Here is a 16536-nt window from a genome sequence, read left to right as displayed (position 1 = left end):
TTCTAGATTTCCCTATGTTTTGTTTTATGTTATGCTAAATATGTATATATGAGTTTGTAGCAAGACCCATCTCTATTTTACATAGAATTAAGAGTTTGACTGTTTTTTTGTGGTTAAGCCACAGGCTACAGTATATCTTTATCTGTAGGCAAACATCTGTTTCTCACCTACAAGAGACTTTATCTTGTGGTTTTTGGTTTAAGACATAGCCTAAGAATAAGTTTCCTGTCCTAACTGTAAAATACGCTATTGAGAATATGTATTTTCAGAATGGAAGCAGATGTTTGCTAGAGATGACTTGTGTCTTATTCTAATAACATACAGGAAGTCCCTCCTGGCACCTACCTTTTTCCTTTTGTATCTGCATAAATACAGTGTATTTTGTGCTCAATAAACCAGACAACTGTTGAAACAATTAGCAACTGTTTACGTGTGTTTGGTGTCTCTCAGATCTGAATGGGTCATTGAAGGTTATCCTACATTACCTAAGAGTACACCTGGGTGGTTATATTACCTGTTCCCACTACACTGGGTAGGAAAAAGGGGCTATAAGTCCGATTGGGAACGGGGAGGGGGGAGTTACTGGAACCAATCCCCTGTAGTTCTTCATTGAAGCAGCTGAAAGACAACTTTTCCTCGTCACCCTCCTTGCCAGCTTTCAGCTGCTGCAGGTGGGAACTACAGGGGATCAGTTCCAGTAAATGCCCCCTCGCTGAACCAATCTCCCCCTATCCCTCTGCTGTCCAGGTATCGCAGTACTGATCACTCACTGTGTTCATTTATAACTGAAGCATAGTAAACTGTGTTTGCTATGTATCCGTTTGTGAATGAACGGGAAGCCTCTGTACAGAGGGCCTCCTGTTCATTCATCTGCAGATAAAGGATTCTGGATTTCAATTGCTTTCTCTATCTCAAAAGTTGGACATCGGGAGTCTGTTTTGACCCCTGAGAATTCACCATTTAATTATTAAACTTAACATTTGTACAGCCGCTACATCCCCACAGTGTAACATAGGCTGCCTACAAAGAGCATCAGTCACATAAAAAAAAATAAAAATAAATGCTGATCTGAGCTATACAGGCCATGATGCCCATGTGAATGGACCCCAAGACCTCATTCACACACACAGCTTTATTTATGAACTTTAAGCTTTTAGACCGAGCAGGAATTTTGTTGTCGTGTTGTGTTTGTGTCCGCTAATAATAATGATTTTAGTGTATTTTTTGTTAAAATAAATTTTTGGGGGATTGAGGCCCTGTCAGGTAAGCTGTACAGGACCCTGTGATTTCTGACAGCAGCCCTGCCCGTATTTTCAACACATCAGGGACAATTTGGCGGCATCAAGAGAATCGTTTTTGGGGAGTATAATGCACCCTATGGAAGATAAACAGTTTGGGTTCGTTTTTGAGAAGGAGAGAGGGATACATCTGTAGCGCCAGCTCCTGAAGAGCACGCGCTATGTGTTTTTCTCTATTTAAAGTTCCTAGAACCACAGTTTGGTTTTGGGTTTAATTATACTAAATTATGGTTTCAATACCAGTCTAACTGGATTGCACTGTGTTCTGCATGGCCACAGGTGGCGCTGTCATCACTGGCAAGTGTGAGAACGCAGTTCAGCTGGGCGCATTGAGTGGCACTTTTCTCGGAACCAGCCCAGTGGGAGTGTCGTCCTGCTGTGCACTCTGGGAGAGGGTACTTAAGGTACTGATATCACGTGCTTCTGGGTTCCGGTCCAGAAGATGTTTCTGTCTGTTTGGTCCTGTACTCCTGACCAGCCCCCATGGCCCTCATGGCCTGGGGTGCAGATCCATCCAATCCCGAGTCTCGGGGCTGGCTAGTCCGAGGCAAGGTAACTGGAGGGAGGATTCGGAGGTGTTCCAGTGCCATCTCATCTGTGGAGAGGCCCAGCAACTGAGGAAGCAACCAGGGGAGGAATCTTCAGGAGAGGGCCACGCTGAAGGTTGGCTTCTCAGAAAGAGCCTGGAGGCTTAGTTGAAAGACCCCAAGTGAATCTACACTCGTATGGTATCGCCAGACCGGCTGCAAGACTGGTACCATATGAGGGCTCTCTAAATGTATCTACATCCTTCAGTTTACTACAAGTGTTCTACAACAAGTCTGTGGCAGAGGCTTCGATCTGAACACTCTACCCGCTGCTAGGCCTAGTGAGAGGAGATCTACCCGGTAGCTGTGAGAATCCAGTTGTGAGTGGCTATGCTCTGGATTTCTATCGCCAGAGACTTCCTATTTTGAGTAGTTCTAATGCCGCCTACACACGGTCGAACTGTTTGACGTACTTAGTCCGTCATACAATCCGACAGACAATCCGGCGTACTTTCCACTGAACAGACTTGACCACACACGGATACACAAACAGTCCGACGAAAGCTTGCGCGATGACGTACAGCACGTACGACGGGACTAGAAATAGGAAGTCCAAGACACAGCAAAGCCCTGTAAATCCTTTCTGGGCATGCGCCATTCTTAGTCCGTCGAACTAGCATACTGACGACCGTATTGTCCGCTGAAACCAAAGTACGACGGACAGATTTTTGGAAAAACCGAAATTCTTAGTACTCCGGACTGCACGCTGAAAAAGTCCGCTGAAGCCCACACACGAGCGGATTGTCCGCTGAAATGTGTTTCAACGGACTAAGTACATCAAACAGTTCGACCGTGTGTACGCGGCATAAGAGTACCTGAGCTTTCTACCTAAACCCTCTAATCCTCATTAAGAGACTGTGTTTTGTCTACTGTTTTTTTGCAAATAAAAATTCCAAAAGTGTATCCAGTGACAGTTTCTACAATTCTTTGGGCCATCTACCTCAGGAAACCCCTAGACGTACACGAGGTCAAGAAGGTAACGGTAAGCCCAGCAATTCAGCCGCTCCTTCGGGGGTCAGTGCTACACATCAACCATTCCTTTGGTTTAATGTATAGAATAAATTAACGAACGCACCAACAAGTGGCTATAAGAGTATGAAAAAAAAAAAAAAACCCCAATGTATTCTGTCGTTTTTATATTCTCCACAAGGGGGCAATCTTACTTCTTGTCAGTGGAACGTAACAGACAGGAAGTGATAGGAGGGGTAAGCAGGTGTAGGAAGTGATGTCACATATAAACAGGAAGTTCCAGGTTAGAGGTGAGGCGGCCCTGCCCGTATTTCCAACACATCTGGGACAATTTGGCGGCACCAAGAGAATCGTTTTTGGGGAGTATAATGCACCCCATGGAAGATAAACAGTTTGGGTTTATTTTTGAGAAGGAAAGAGGGATACATCAACCATTCCTTTGGTTTAATGTATACAAGAAATTAACGAATGCACCAAGAAGTGGCTATAAGAGTATGAAAAAGATCCCCCATTGTATTCTGTAGTTTTTATATTCTCCACGAGGGGGCAATCTTACTTCTTGTCAGTGGAACGCAACAGACGGGAAGTGATAGGAGAGGTAAGCAGGTGTTCCTGTCAAATTAGGCGACCCGTCAAAACTTGTAATGGAAATGAGGTTCTGTCATGGCAAAACAGTGTCCCGGATTTCTAATTACTCTATTTCATGATTTAAGCTCAATTTAGTGGTAAAAATAAGTGTGAAATGCAAGATTTCGGTGGGTGTAAAAAGATGTCCACTTGGCGACTTCAGACTGCAGGCTTAGAGTGGGCAAGTGTGGGGTGTACCAAGATGGCTGTGACGGAACGTCACTTCTGTTGCAAAATCTGACGGGTCGCCTAGTCTGACAGAACACAGGAAGTAAAACAGGAAGTGATGTCACATATAAACAGGAAGTTCCGGGTTAGAGGTGAGTCGGGAGGAAGTAGAGAGGAGTTGTGACTGGAACTGGCAGTAGAGGAGGTAATAAGATATTATTTTATATTTACACCCAGTAATCCTCCCCGTCATGTCCGTCCTCTTCCTCCATAGTCACTTTGACATCTTTTATCTCCAACAGATGATGATACACACTTATTGTAAAACATTAATAAATAAAACAATTGTATTCCTGTATATAACTCTGACTGATACCGTAGTGCTGTACAGAGAACACTGAGCCAGTCACATCACTCTTATCTCTATTAATAAAACAAAGACCTGACCGGAGAGGTGAGAAGGATTCTGGGAGGTCACATGACATCACTCTTATCTCTATTAATAAAACACAGACCTGACCGGAGAGGTGAAGAGGATTCTGGGAGGTCACATGACATCACTCTTATCTCTATTAATAAAACACAGACCTGACCGGAGAGGTGAGGAGGATTCTGGGAGGTCACATGATGTCTTATCTCAATTCATAAATTATTATTATTATACATGATTTATATAGCGCCAACAGTTTACGCAGCACTTTACAATGTATAGGGGGGGGGGGGGAAACAATCACCCACCTACCTTTTTAAATATTAAACTATGTGTATTAGCCCATACCAGAAGGGGAACCGGTGTTAGAGCTCGGATATTAATAATTATACAATATTTGGCAGCACCTGGTTTTAGCTCCCCAATTCTGGGACATTATCCAGTAACAGACAAGGGATGTGTCTGGATGGTGACTGTATCATTGTGTGTGTCAGGTTCCTATAAGGTGTCAGGATATCACTGTCTATTTCTCCAAAGGTAATAACTGTGGGGGTGAGCCGATGGAGAAAATGAAAATACAGTTGTTAGGTGTGGGTAGGGTAGGCTTCTCTGAAGAGAAGCCTTGAAGCCGGAGACAATTCTGACAATTATCCTGATTAGCAAGTCAAAAAAAAAGGATGGTATTTATCATTCCTTGTCTGCAGGTCTAAAGCTAAACAAAACCAGTTCAGAAACTAAACAAACTCAAACAGAGAGAAGGGAATTTCAGAAGGCCAAAATGGTCCAGGAACCTGGAAAATGCAGCAAATTATAGTGTGATCTATTAGTTCTTAAATGTACAACAACCCTTCTAATGCATACTTTCTTTGGCCAAAGTTATCTGTCAAGATGGAGACCTGTATAGATCAAATAACGACACAAATGAAGATGGAGGAGGACCGGAGTAACATGACTGAGAAAATTCTAAACCTCACCCTGAAGATCATCTACCTGCTGACCGGAGAGGTGAGGAGGATTCTGGGAGGTCACATGACATCACTCTTATCTCTATTAATAAAACACAGACCTGACCGGAGAGGTGAGGAGGATTCTGGGAGGTCACATGACATCACTCTTATCTCTATTAATAAAACACAGACCTGACCAGAGAGGTGTGGAGGATTCTGGGAGGATCTCATAACATTACCCTTGTTCTTTCAGAGTTTTCCTCCTGTAAAGTCTGGTGACAAGGTGACCATCACTATCTCTCTATTTCACAACCTAAAACCTGAGAGACACAACATGCAGAAGATTCTAGAAGTCACCAAGAAGATGATGGAGCTGCTGACAGGAGATGTGAGCCATGCTGGGAATTCTGGGACATTATCCATGGAGGAGTGGGAGTATTTAGAAGAACACAAGGATCTCTACAAGGACGTCATAATGGACAATCAGCCGCCCCTCACATCACCGGGTAAGAGGAGACTTTATTGTAAAGGAGAGAGCAGTACGGAGGCTCCACCTAGATCCCCCATCATCTGATAAACACATAGAAACAATGTATTCAGTCAGTGTGTGTGTTTCCTACAGATGGGTCCAGTAATGGGAACCCACCAGAGAGATGTCCCCGTCCTCTGTATTCCCGGGATTCCACACAGGAAGATCACACCATCCCTCATCCTCATCAGGTAGGTGGGACTAAGAAACCTGCTAAAAAGGTATTCTAACTAAAAAAAAAGAAAAACATTCCTCAATGTAATCTCCTTTCACTTTTTCATACATGTTTGCTATTCACTTTGGGGTTTAGGGTGAAGAATTAAAAGACACAAAAGTTGAAGTTAAAGTAGAAGAGGACGAGACATTGATAAATGGAGATCAGCAGTCTATGGAGGAGGGAGGTCCTCTGTATTCCCGGGATTCCACACAGGAAAGTCACACCATCCCCCACCATCATCAGGTAGGTGGGACTGAGCAACTACAACTCAAAATGTTTCTAAACTATGATAGGATATTCTTCTATGTAATCTCTTGTTATTTGCAGTAATATTTCCAGATGTTATATTTTATCATCTTTGGGGTTTAGGGTGAAGAACTGAAAGACATCAAAGTTGAGACTAAAGAGGAAGAAGAAGAAGAAGAAGAAGAGAGGTTGGTGAGTGGAGATCAGCAGTCTATGGAGGAGGGGGAGATGATTATGGAAAGTAAACAGGAGGAATCTTCTCTACATATAGACACAAGTAAGTAATAAACACTAAATGCAGAGAGAATTCATATTTTCATTTTACTTTGTCATATAGTATATAACGTCATGTTCCCAACAAATGAGGAGGAGATACTGTACACCATATGAAAGGTCCATCTCCATTCCTCAATATAATGTCATGTTCCCAACAAATGAGGAGGAGATACTGTACACCATATGAAAGGTCCATCTCCATTCCTCAATATAACGTCATGTTCCCAACAAATGAGGAGAAGATACTGTACACCATATGAAAGGTCCATCTCCATTCCTCAATATAACGTCATGTTCCCAACAAATGAGGAGGAGATACTGTACACCATATGAAAGGTCCATCTCCATTCCTCAATATAACATCATGTTCCCAACAAATGAGGAGGAGATACTGTACACCATATGAAAGGTCCATCTCCATTCCTGTAACATCACATTGTCATGTTTACAATAAATGAGTTGCCGGAAGGTCCATTTCTTAATCCTACAGTACAGGACACGGGACTTTAGTTTTAACTGGGTTATATGCAGCTACCTTCAGGTAACAGGACACTGGGAGAAAAAAAAAAAACTTCTCCCAGCAAGCCTCAGTTTTTGCAAATGTCTTCAGGTGATGGCTGTCTTCTACTGAGTGAAACCTACATCTCTCTTTGGGTAAAGATGTTCTTAAAGTTTCTTCTATGAAGCTCTAGCTGCTCCATAGCCACTTTGGTTCCCTCCTGCACCTTCCAGGATTGATTGACTCCTCGGCTGAGGCTTGGTGGACTTTGCTCAGGCCCCACCCAGACGAAGCAAAATATATCAGTAAGCGGCCAAGTCAGGGCACCCCAGTGTACTGCAGTCCTAACGCTATAATTCTTCCATTCAGAAACCTGAATGAATTGGAGCACATATACACTATATTGCCAAAAGTATTGGGACACCTGCCTTAACACGCACATGAACTTTAATGGCATCCCAGTCTTAGTCTAAAGGTTCAGTACTGAGTTGGCCCACCCTTTGCAGCTATAACAGCTTCAACTCTTCTGGGAAGGCCGTCCACACGTTCTAGGAGTGTGTCTATGGGAATGTTTGACCATTCTTCCAGAAGTGCATTTGTGAGGTCAGGCACTGATGTTGGACGAAAAGGCTTGGCTCACAATGCTCTAATTCATCCCAAAGGTGTTCTATCAGGTTGAGGTCAAGACGCAGGCCAGTCAAGTTCCTCCACCTAAAATGGGCTCATCTATGTCTTTATGGACCTTGCTTTGTGCACTGTTGCGCAGTCATGTTGGAACAAGAAGGGACCATCCCCAAACTGTTCCCACAAAGCTGGGAGCATGAAATCCATAACATCCAAAATGTCTTGTGTGAGGGGTTAGCTCGGCAGCGGGTGTGTGTGACCCCCTGGATGGGTTCACAACACAAAATCAGGCACAGCAGACAGCGTTGTAGGTGCAAAAAAAACAAAAGATGCGGTTTATTTATGCTCCATGCAGTGAAACATATAACAGCCAAACAAAAATAAAACATGAAAATAAATCCTGGTCAGCTTGACCTCTAATTACACACTTAGATTCCCTATCTAACAACTGAGTGCAGCCTTGTGCTGCACCAGTCCCTGTCTCTGTTGTAGAGGTTTGCCACACAGGCGTTAACTCACCGCACAGAACAAGTGTCACACTCCCCAGTCTATACAAACACAAAACTGGTTCCAGGATGGAGCATCTCCCTAAGCATGCTGGGGTATTTTGTAGAGGTCTTAATGAGCCCACTTACTTCAGCTGGGCTCATTAACTCTTCCCCTCTAGTTGTACAAGTCTGCGTAAAGCCTGAATCTAGGGCACACATATTTCCCATCCTGGATACAACCAGGTGACTTTACCTGCGTGCTGCCACATACCCCCCCCTCTTGTTTCAACCTTGGGGTTGTAACAAAAGCAGTCAGACACGCATGTATCCGAGACAAAGCATCCACATTCCCCATTTTAACACCAGGGCGATGCTTAACTGTAAAGTTAAATTCCTGTAGGGCCAGGAACCACCTATTTACCCTTCTATTGGTCTCCTTGTTTTGAGCCATCCACTTTAAAGGAGCGTGATCAGTCACCAGGTCAAAGTGCCTACCTAGCAGATAGTACCGAAGGGAATCTAGAGCCCACTTCACTGCTAAACATTCCTTCTCAATCGTGGAGTAATTTACCTCATGGGACTTCAACTTCCTGCTGAGGTAAATGACTGGGTGCTCTTCCCCGTTCCAGACCTGGGATAACACTGCCCCTAACCCAACGTCTGATGCATCAGTTTGTACCACGAAGTCTTTAGAGAAGTCTGGTGAGTACAACACTGGCTGGCTACATAAGGCTGTTTTTAAGGACTGAAATGCTTCTTCAGCCTCTGGGGACCATTTAACCATGACCGACTCTTTCCCTTTCGTCAGGTTGGTGAGGGGCACAGCCTGAGAAGCAAAATGGGGAATGAATCGTCGATAATAGCCAGCGATTCCCAGAAAGGCTCGTACCTGTTTCTTGCTGTTGGGACGTGGCCAACTCTGTATGGCCTCGACTTTATTGACTTGGGGTTTTATCACCCCCCTCCCAATAGTGTACCCAAGATATTTGGCCTCCTCCTGTCCAATGGTACACTTCTTTGGATTGGCCGTAAACCCAGCTTCCCGGATAGAGTCTAGGACTGCTTGTACTTTTGGCAAATGTGAGACCCAGTCTGTGCTATGGATAATCACATCATCCAGGTAAGCTGCAGCATATTTCTGATGGGGCCTCAGAATCTTATCCATTTTCCGCTGGAATGTTGCCGGTGCATTCTGTAACCCAAACGGCATTCTCTTATATTGGAGTGCCCCATCTGGGGTTACAAACGCAGTTTTCTCCTTGGCCGACTCGGCTAGGGGAATTTGCCAATACCCTTTGGTGAGATCAAGAGTTGTCATATATATCGGGCTGTTCCCAGCCGATCAATCAACTCATCTATACGCGGCATGGGGTAGGTGTCAAATTTTGTAACTTTATTCAATTGTCGAAAATCGTTACAAAACCGCCAGCTCCCATCAGGTTTGGGCACTAGTACGATAGGACTGGACCAGTCACTCTGGGACTCCTCTATTACACCCAATTCCAGCATCCTTTGTACCTCCCCACGTATTGCCTCCCGTCGGGCCTCTGGTATTCTATAAGGTTTTAGTTTTACCCTTTCTCCTGGCGGGGTGATAATGTCATGCTCTACGTCAGATGTTTGTCCCGGAAGCTCAGAGAAAATCTCTTTGTTACGAAGTACAAACTCTTTAACCTCCTGTTGTTGGGGTTTCGATAAGGTGTCTGCTATTCCAACCTCAGGAACTAAGCAATCAGGCTGTACTTGTGACAAAGTCTCTGCGACTAGGGATTCCCTATCCCTCCAGGCTTTCAGCAGATTGACGTGATAGATCTGCTCCGGCTTTCGCCTTCCTGGCTGTCTAACCCTGTAGTTCACCTCACTAATTTTTTCAATTACTTCATATGGACCTTGCCATTTGGCCAGAAATTTGCTTTCAACCGTTGGGACTAGCACCAAGACCCTATCCCCCGGGGAAAAAGTACGGGTCTTGGTCCCACGGTTGTACACTCTCTGCTGTGCTAACTGCGCTTGGGTTAAATGTTCCTTTACAATTGGCATTACCTGTGCAATTCTATCTTGCATCAGGGCGACATGCTCAATCACGCTCCTGTGAGGAGAACTCTCATTTTCCCAAGTTTCCTTGGCGATATCCAGCAGCCCTCTTGGGTGTCTCCCATAGAGCAACTCGAAGGGTGAGAAACCCGTAGAGGATTGGGGTACCTCCCTAATGGCAAACATTAGATAGGGTATTAGACAGTCCCAATTCTTTCCATCTCTATCCACCACCTTCTTTAACATTTGTTTTAGGGTTTTGTTGAATCTTTCAACCAACCCATCTGTTTGGGGGTGATACACAGATGTACGCAATTGCGTCACTTTGTACAACTTGCATAATTCTTTCATAACCCGGGACATAAAGGGTGTACCTTGGTCCGTAAGCAGTTCCTTACAAATACCCACGCGGCTAAAAACAAGGGATAGCTCTTTGGCTATGGTTTTGGCCGAGTTATTTCGGAGAGGAATTGCTTCCGGATAACGGGTGGCATAGTCCAATATAACCAAAATGTACTGATGCCCCCTAGCAGACTTCATTATCGGACCTACCAAATCCATTGCGATCCTCTCAAAGGGGACCTCAATGATAGGAAGAGGTACCAGCGGGTTACGGAAATGTGGCATAGGTGCCGACTTCTGACACACAGGGCAGGAGGAACAATAATTTTCTGTTTCCTTCATGACCCCAGGCCAATAGAATCTCTGCAGTACCCTCTCTCTGGTTTTCTCGGTCCCCAGATGACCTCCCAGAATGTGCCCATGGGCCAATTCTAACACCAACTTCCTGTAAGGTTTGGGCACTACAAGTTGCTCAATGGTTTCTTCTGCCCTTTGAGCCACTCGATATAGCAGGTCCCTTTCCATAGTGAAGTACGTATAAGGGCAAGTCTTATCTGGGTTCACTAACTCGCCATCTATTTTCACCACATTTTCCCGTGCCTTTATTAGGGCGGGGTCTTTTAACTGTTCTGTGGCAAAATTTTCCCTGTGAACCTCAAGATCCGAAAACTCCACAGACGGCATGTTTTCATCTGAGGATATTGGCTCCTCCCCAGTTTCTCGAGTTCCCCCCGCCAATACCGACAAGGGAAATTCAGGAGAGTCCTCACCACTCCCAGAGGAATTCTGGTCATCTTCCTGGTTTATAGGGGCACCAGTGGGGGGCTCAGGACAATCCCAGAGTTCCCAGAATTTTGGAAAATCCCTTCCCACAATAGCATCATGTGGTAAGTGAGACACTAACCCCACCTGATGAGAGAGGTTACCTTTGGGGGTCTCAAAAAACACTGAAGTTACAGGATACTCTCGGGTGTCCCCATGCACACAAATAACAGCCACCCTGTTCTTCCCAGAGACCTCTGTAGTAACTAATTCAGCTTTTATCAATGTTACCAGGCTACCTGAATCCAGCAACAAATCAACATTTCTACCATTAATACACATTTTACATAAATGTTTCTCAGGTCCCTGAATGGCAGTGCATGCAACTGTCGCAAACAGCGACTGACGTCTCTCCCTTATAAAGTCACATTGCATAGGCTCATCCACAACGGGGCAATTGGCTGCAATATGTCCCTCTTGCCGGCAGCGGTAGCAAATAATCTTTTTCGCTGCCTCTTGCAGCATGGGCTTCCCGGGCTGCTCCCGCCAGACCTTAGGTAGAACTCCCACCCTCGCACTCTCTCCACCCTCACCCCTTGGAGTCATCTTACCCGCCACTGGGGATGATCTGGTCTTAGGGTGGAAAGTCTGTGAGTCCCTGGAAGAGGTGGTCAGGTTCTCTGTAGCCAAGTACCTCTCAACCAGATCCACAAGTTTATCTGCATTTTCTGGGTCTCCATGGCTTACCCATTTTTGGATGGCAGTAGGAAGAGCTCTCAGGAAACGATCCATAACAACACGTTCCACAATGTTTGGTGCGGTCAAAATCTCTGGCTGCAACCACTTCCTGCTCAGGTGAATGAGATCATACATTTGAGATCTGGGGGGTTTTCCAACCTGAAAAGTCCAATTATGCACACGCTGAGCCCGGACGGCCAGGGTAACACCCAGCCGTGCCAATATTTCTGTTTTTAGCACCACATAGTATTTTTCTTGGTCAGGCTCTAAGTCATAATAAGCTTTCTGCGATTCCCCAGTTAACAGAGGGGCCACCAGTCCAGCCCATTGCTCCTTAGGCCACTTTTCCCTTTCAGCAGTCCTTTCAAATGTGGTCAAAAACACCTCCGGATCATCCTCTCCAGTCATTTTTGTCAGTAAACGGCTCACACCAAAGGATGCGGTATTATTGTAACCACTTGCTTCATTGGTCTGCGGACGTTGCTGTATTAATGTCTCTATTTTCTGTTGAAAACTCTGCTCTTGCTTCTGCAACAGGTCTATGAAGCGGGCTTCAGATCGCTGCTGGGCTTGTTGCTGAGCTTCCAGACTCTGCAGGTGAGCTTTCTGCTGAGCTTCCAGACTCTGCAGGTGAGCTTTCTGCTGGGCTGCAAGGCTCTTTTGTAAAGCCGCATTTGTTTGCTGCTGATTTGCATTTGCTTGCTGCTGATTTGCATTTGCTAGAGCCAGCTGTCTCAGTATCTCCTCCATGCTGGCCTTTAAAAAAATTGAAAAAGAAACTGCCAAAATTCTCCACCAACTGTGAGGGGTTAGCTCGGCAGCGGGTGTGTGTGACCCCCTGGATGGGTTCACAACACAAAATCAGGCACAGCAGACAGCGTTGTAGGTGCAAAAAACAAAAGATGCGGTTTATTTATGCTACATATAACAGCCAAACAAAAATAAAACATGAAAATAAATCCTGGTCAGCTTGACCTCTAACTACACACTTAGATTCCCTGTCTAACAACTGAGTGCAGCCTTGTGCTGTACCAGTCCTTGCCTCTGTTGTAGAGGTTTGCCACACAGGCGTTAACTCACCGCACAGAACAGATATCCCCCCAGTCTATACAACACAAAACTGGTTCCAGGATGGAGCATCTCCCTATGCATGCTGGGGTTTTTTGTAGAGGTCTTAATGAGCCCACTTACTTCAGCTGGGCTCATTAACTCTTCCCCTCTAATTGTAAAAGTCTGCATAAAGCCTGAATCTAGGGCACACATATTTCCCATCCTGGATACAACCAGGTGACTTTACCTGAGTGCTGCCACAATATATATATATATATATATATATATATGTGATCTGGTGCACAGGTGCCACCCTGAAGTGCAGTTAAATAGCCTGCCTGGTGCGGATGTACACTCGTGCTTGTGCATGTGCGCACGCACCTGTTGCACAGCCATAAGCAGCGGTTCTTAGGCTTATGCACCTGTATGTATGCAACTGGCTTTCCTGACATTGGTACGATAGGAAAATAGGGCCTTTGACCTTGTCCGACCGTGTGTACGCTCCATCGAACATTTCTGTCGGAATTTCCGGCCACAAATGTTTGAGAGCAGGTTCTCAAATTTTCCTCCAACTTCACTTGTTGTCGGAAAGTCCGATTCCCGTGTACACAAGTCCGTGGCACAAAAGCTCACGCATGGTCGGAAGCAAGCAGAAGGAGCCGCTCCGGCTATTGATCTTCCTTTTTCTCGGCTCGTCGTGCATCTTGGATGTCACTGCGTTCCCACCTTCGGAATATCTGACAACCTTTGTGTGACCGTATGTATGCAAGGCAAGTTTGAGCCAACGTCCTTCAGAAAAGAAATCAACGTTTTTTGTTGTCGGAAATTCCGATCGTGTGTACGGGGCATTGGTGTTTGCTATAAACTGAGGCTTGTTGGGAGTTGGAGGGTTTTGTAGGGCTGTGGTTCTCAGCCTCAGTCCTCAAGTACCCCCAACAGGCCATGTTTGCAGGTTTTCCTTTATCTTGCACAAGTACAAGTCAATGGTTTGGTATTTTGGCAGCTATTTTGTCTTAGAGAAATCCCCAAAACAAGGCCTGTTGGGGGTACTTGAGGATGGAGGTTGAGGACCACTGATGTAGGGGATGTCTCGGCATCTCAAACCAACAAATGGGACTTTGAATTCAAAACATCAAGAAAATGTGAAACATTTTAATATTGTTTTCCACCACTTGGGGGCGATGTGTGGAAGACCTCTGATGGACATTTGATTTCCTCTCTCTACAGATCATAGTGCAGAAGATGATGACATCATGAAATGTTCTCCAGGAGGAAATCCTGTTACTCCAAATATACACCCCAGACCTTCCCAATTGGGGGGATCAATGGATCCCTCTAATCCTGAGGAATCTTCTGATGGACCACAAACTGTTACTCCAGATATAAATCTAAGATCTCAGAGTATGGAGAGATCAGCAGATCCATCTAATCCCATGGAATCTTTGTTTAGCAATGAAGGAGAGCATTCATCTTCATCGTGTGGGAAATCCTTCAATGAAAACAGAGAACTTCTTCCACATGAGAAACCCCATCCCTATTCATGTTCAGAGTGCGGGAAAGGTTTCATTCATAAAGGAAACTTTCTGAAACACCAGAGATGTCACACAGGTGAGCGTCCCTATTCATGTTCAGAGTGCAGGAAATGCTTCAGTCGGAAAGAGCACTTTCTAATGCACCAGAGAAGTCACACAGGAGAACGTCCTTATTCGTGTTCAGAGTGCGGGAAATGTTTCAGTCAGAAATCAAACCTTCATAAGCACAGGAGAATTCACACGGGTGAGCGACCCTGTTCATGTTCAGAGTGCGGGAAATGTTTTATTGAGAAACAAGGCCTTCTGAGACATCAGAGAATACACACCGGTGAACGTCCCTTTTCCTGTTCAGAGTGTGGGAAATGTTTTACTCAGAAAAAAGTACTTCTTACACACCAGAGAAGTCACACAGGTGAGCGTCCCTATTCATGTTCAGAGTGCGGGAAATGTTTCATTCAGAAAGGAGACCTTCTTAAACACCAGAGAAGTCACACAGGGGAGCATCCCTATGAATGTTCAGAGTGCGGGAAAAGTTTCATTCAGAAAGGAGAACTTCTTAAACACCAGAGAAGTCACACAGGGGAGCATCCCTATGAATGTTCAGAGTGCGGGAAATGTTTCATTCAGAAAGGAGACCTTCATACACACCAGAGATGTCACACAGGAGAGCATCCTTATTCGTGTTCAGAGTGCGGGAAATGTTTCAATCATAGAGCAAACCTTCATAAGCACAAGAGAATTCACACGGAGGAGCGTCCCTATTCATGTTCAGAGTGCGGGAAATGTTTTATCCTAAGAAGCAGACTTGTTACACACCAGAAAACTCACACAGGTGAACGTCCTTATTCCTGTTCAGAGTGCGGGAAATGTTTCCTTCTGAAAGGAGACCTTCATAGACACCAGAGAATTCACACAGGTGAGCGTCCTTATTCGTGTTCAGAGTGCGGGAAAAGTTTTGGGTACAAGAATTCACTTGTTGCTCACCAGAAAATTCACACGGGCTCATAACTGTTTTCATGTTCAGACTGATGTGTTGGGGGCGGGGCAAAAATATTTTATTCTATTTTATCTAATTCGGCTCCAGAGCAATTTTTTTATTTATTTTTTTCGCACACATGTAAAAATCTTAATTTTTGGCAATAAAATGACTTGAATCCCCACCAGAACATTATATATTTTCTGAAAGCAGAGGCCCTGTAGAATAAAAAGGTAATAATTGCAAATTTTGGTGTCATGTGATATTTGCGCAACTGCTTATTAAACTCAAATTTTCCAGAAAAAAGTATACATTTTAGTGCAAAACCACGTCCTATAATTCCCGTTTTTTGATTAAAATATAAAAGATGAGGTTGCACTCATAAAATAGATTAAAGGGGGCGTGGCTTCGGCATGAAGGAGTGAGGACGCACATTTTTAGAGCTCCCTGTCCGTGACCCCCTCCGCAGCAGTCTGGCTGCATATTTTGGCATTGCCGACATCGCTACGCACCAGCGGAACACAGCCAGCCCGGCGGGGATCGTTGTTACCGGCATGGACAAGTACCTGGTCCCGCTGCAGCCTCCGGCCTCCACGCCGGATCCAGCCAAGATGGCGCCCGCGGCCTCCGGCGCTTCCGGACTAGCAACGCCAAGGGAAGGTGAGCAGACCGCTGTACAGGGGCACGACATGCCCCCCGTTCTCCCCGCCTAGTGACTTGTCCCCATGTCTCCCCCGCTCGCTGTCCATGGCCTCGCTGGGCAGCCCAGACCATAGCGGCCTGCCACCCTGGTTCCCCCACAGCTCCCAACTATCCCAGAGGCCCTCCCGCGGTGTAACCCTCACCCCAGAGCCACACAGCCAGGCTGCATTTGCCTCGGGCACCCAGAGGGACCCACCACCACCAGCAACAGCGTTGTTGGGAGACAAGACCATATGGACTTTACTCCAAAACCTTCCTACTAAGGAAGACTTTAGCTGCATGGCGGCCAGGATTGAGACGACCCTCAGACATGAAATCGCAGGGGTCAAACGTGAAGTGTTGGCCACGAATGAATGGGTGGCTACCCTAGCATCGGATGTGACTTCCCTGACCACTGATGTTACGGTTTTAGTGGATGACCTTGAGAATCGCAACCGCAGACGCAATATAAGGATCAGAGATTTGCCCGAAGCCACCGGTCAGGCCGACCTCAAG

The 16536-nt window shown here is 45.4% G+C and overlaps 1 protein-coding gene across 1 annotated transcript in view; it reads left to right on the top strand.

Moving 5' to 3' along the window:
* The first annotated feature begins 3471 nt into the window (after window positions 1–3471).
* LOC143956186 (uncharacterized) overlaps window positions 3472–16536 on the top strand; it is a 100642-nt gene continuing 87577 nt past the window's right edge. The window contains exons 1-3 of the mRNA XM_077466340.1: window positions 3472–3854; window positions 4956–5084; window positions 5280–5532. Of these exons, the coding sequence (XP_077322466.1) occupies window positions 4968–5084; window positions 5280–5532 (370 nt within the window). The 5' untranslated portion in view covers window positions 3472–3854; window positions 4956–4967. The remainder of the gene's footprint in view (window positions 3855–4955; window positions 5085–5279; window positions 5533–16536) is intronic.

Source organism: Lithobates pipiens, unplaced genomic scaffold, assembly GCF_037356315.1.
Source record: "Lithobates pipiens isolate NorthernLeopardFrog02 unplaced genomic scaffold, aLitPip1_a1.2 Scaffold_35, whole genome shotgun sequence".
Taxonomy (NCBI): Eukaryota; Metazoa; Chordata; class Amphibia; order Anura; family Ranidae; genus Lithobates; species Lithobates pipiens.
This window is presented reverse-complemented; position numbering and strand designations above follow the sequence as displayed.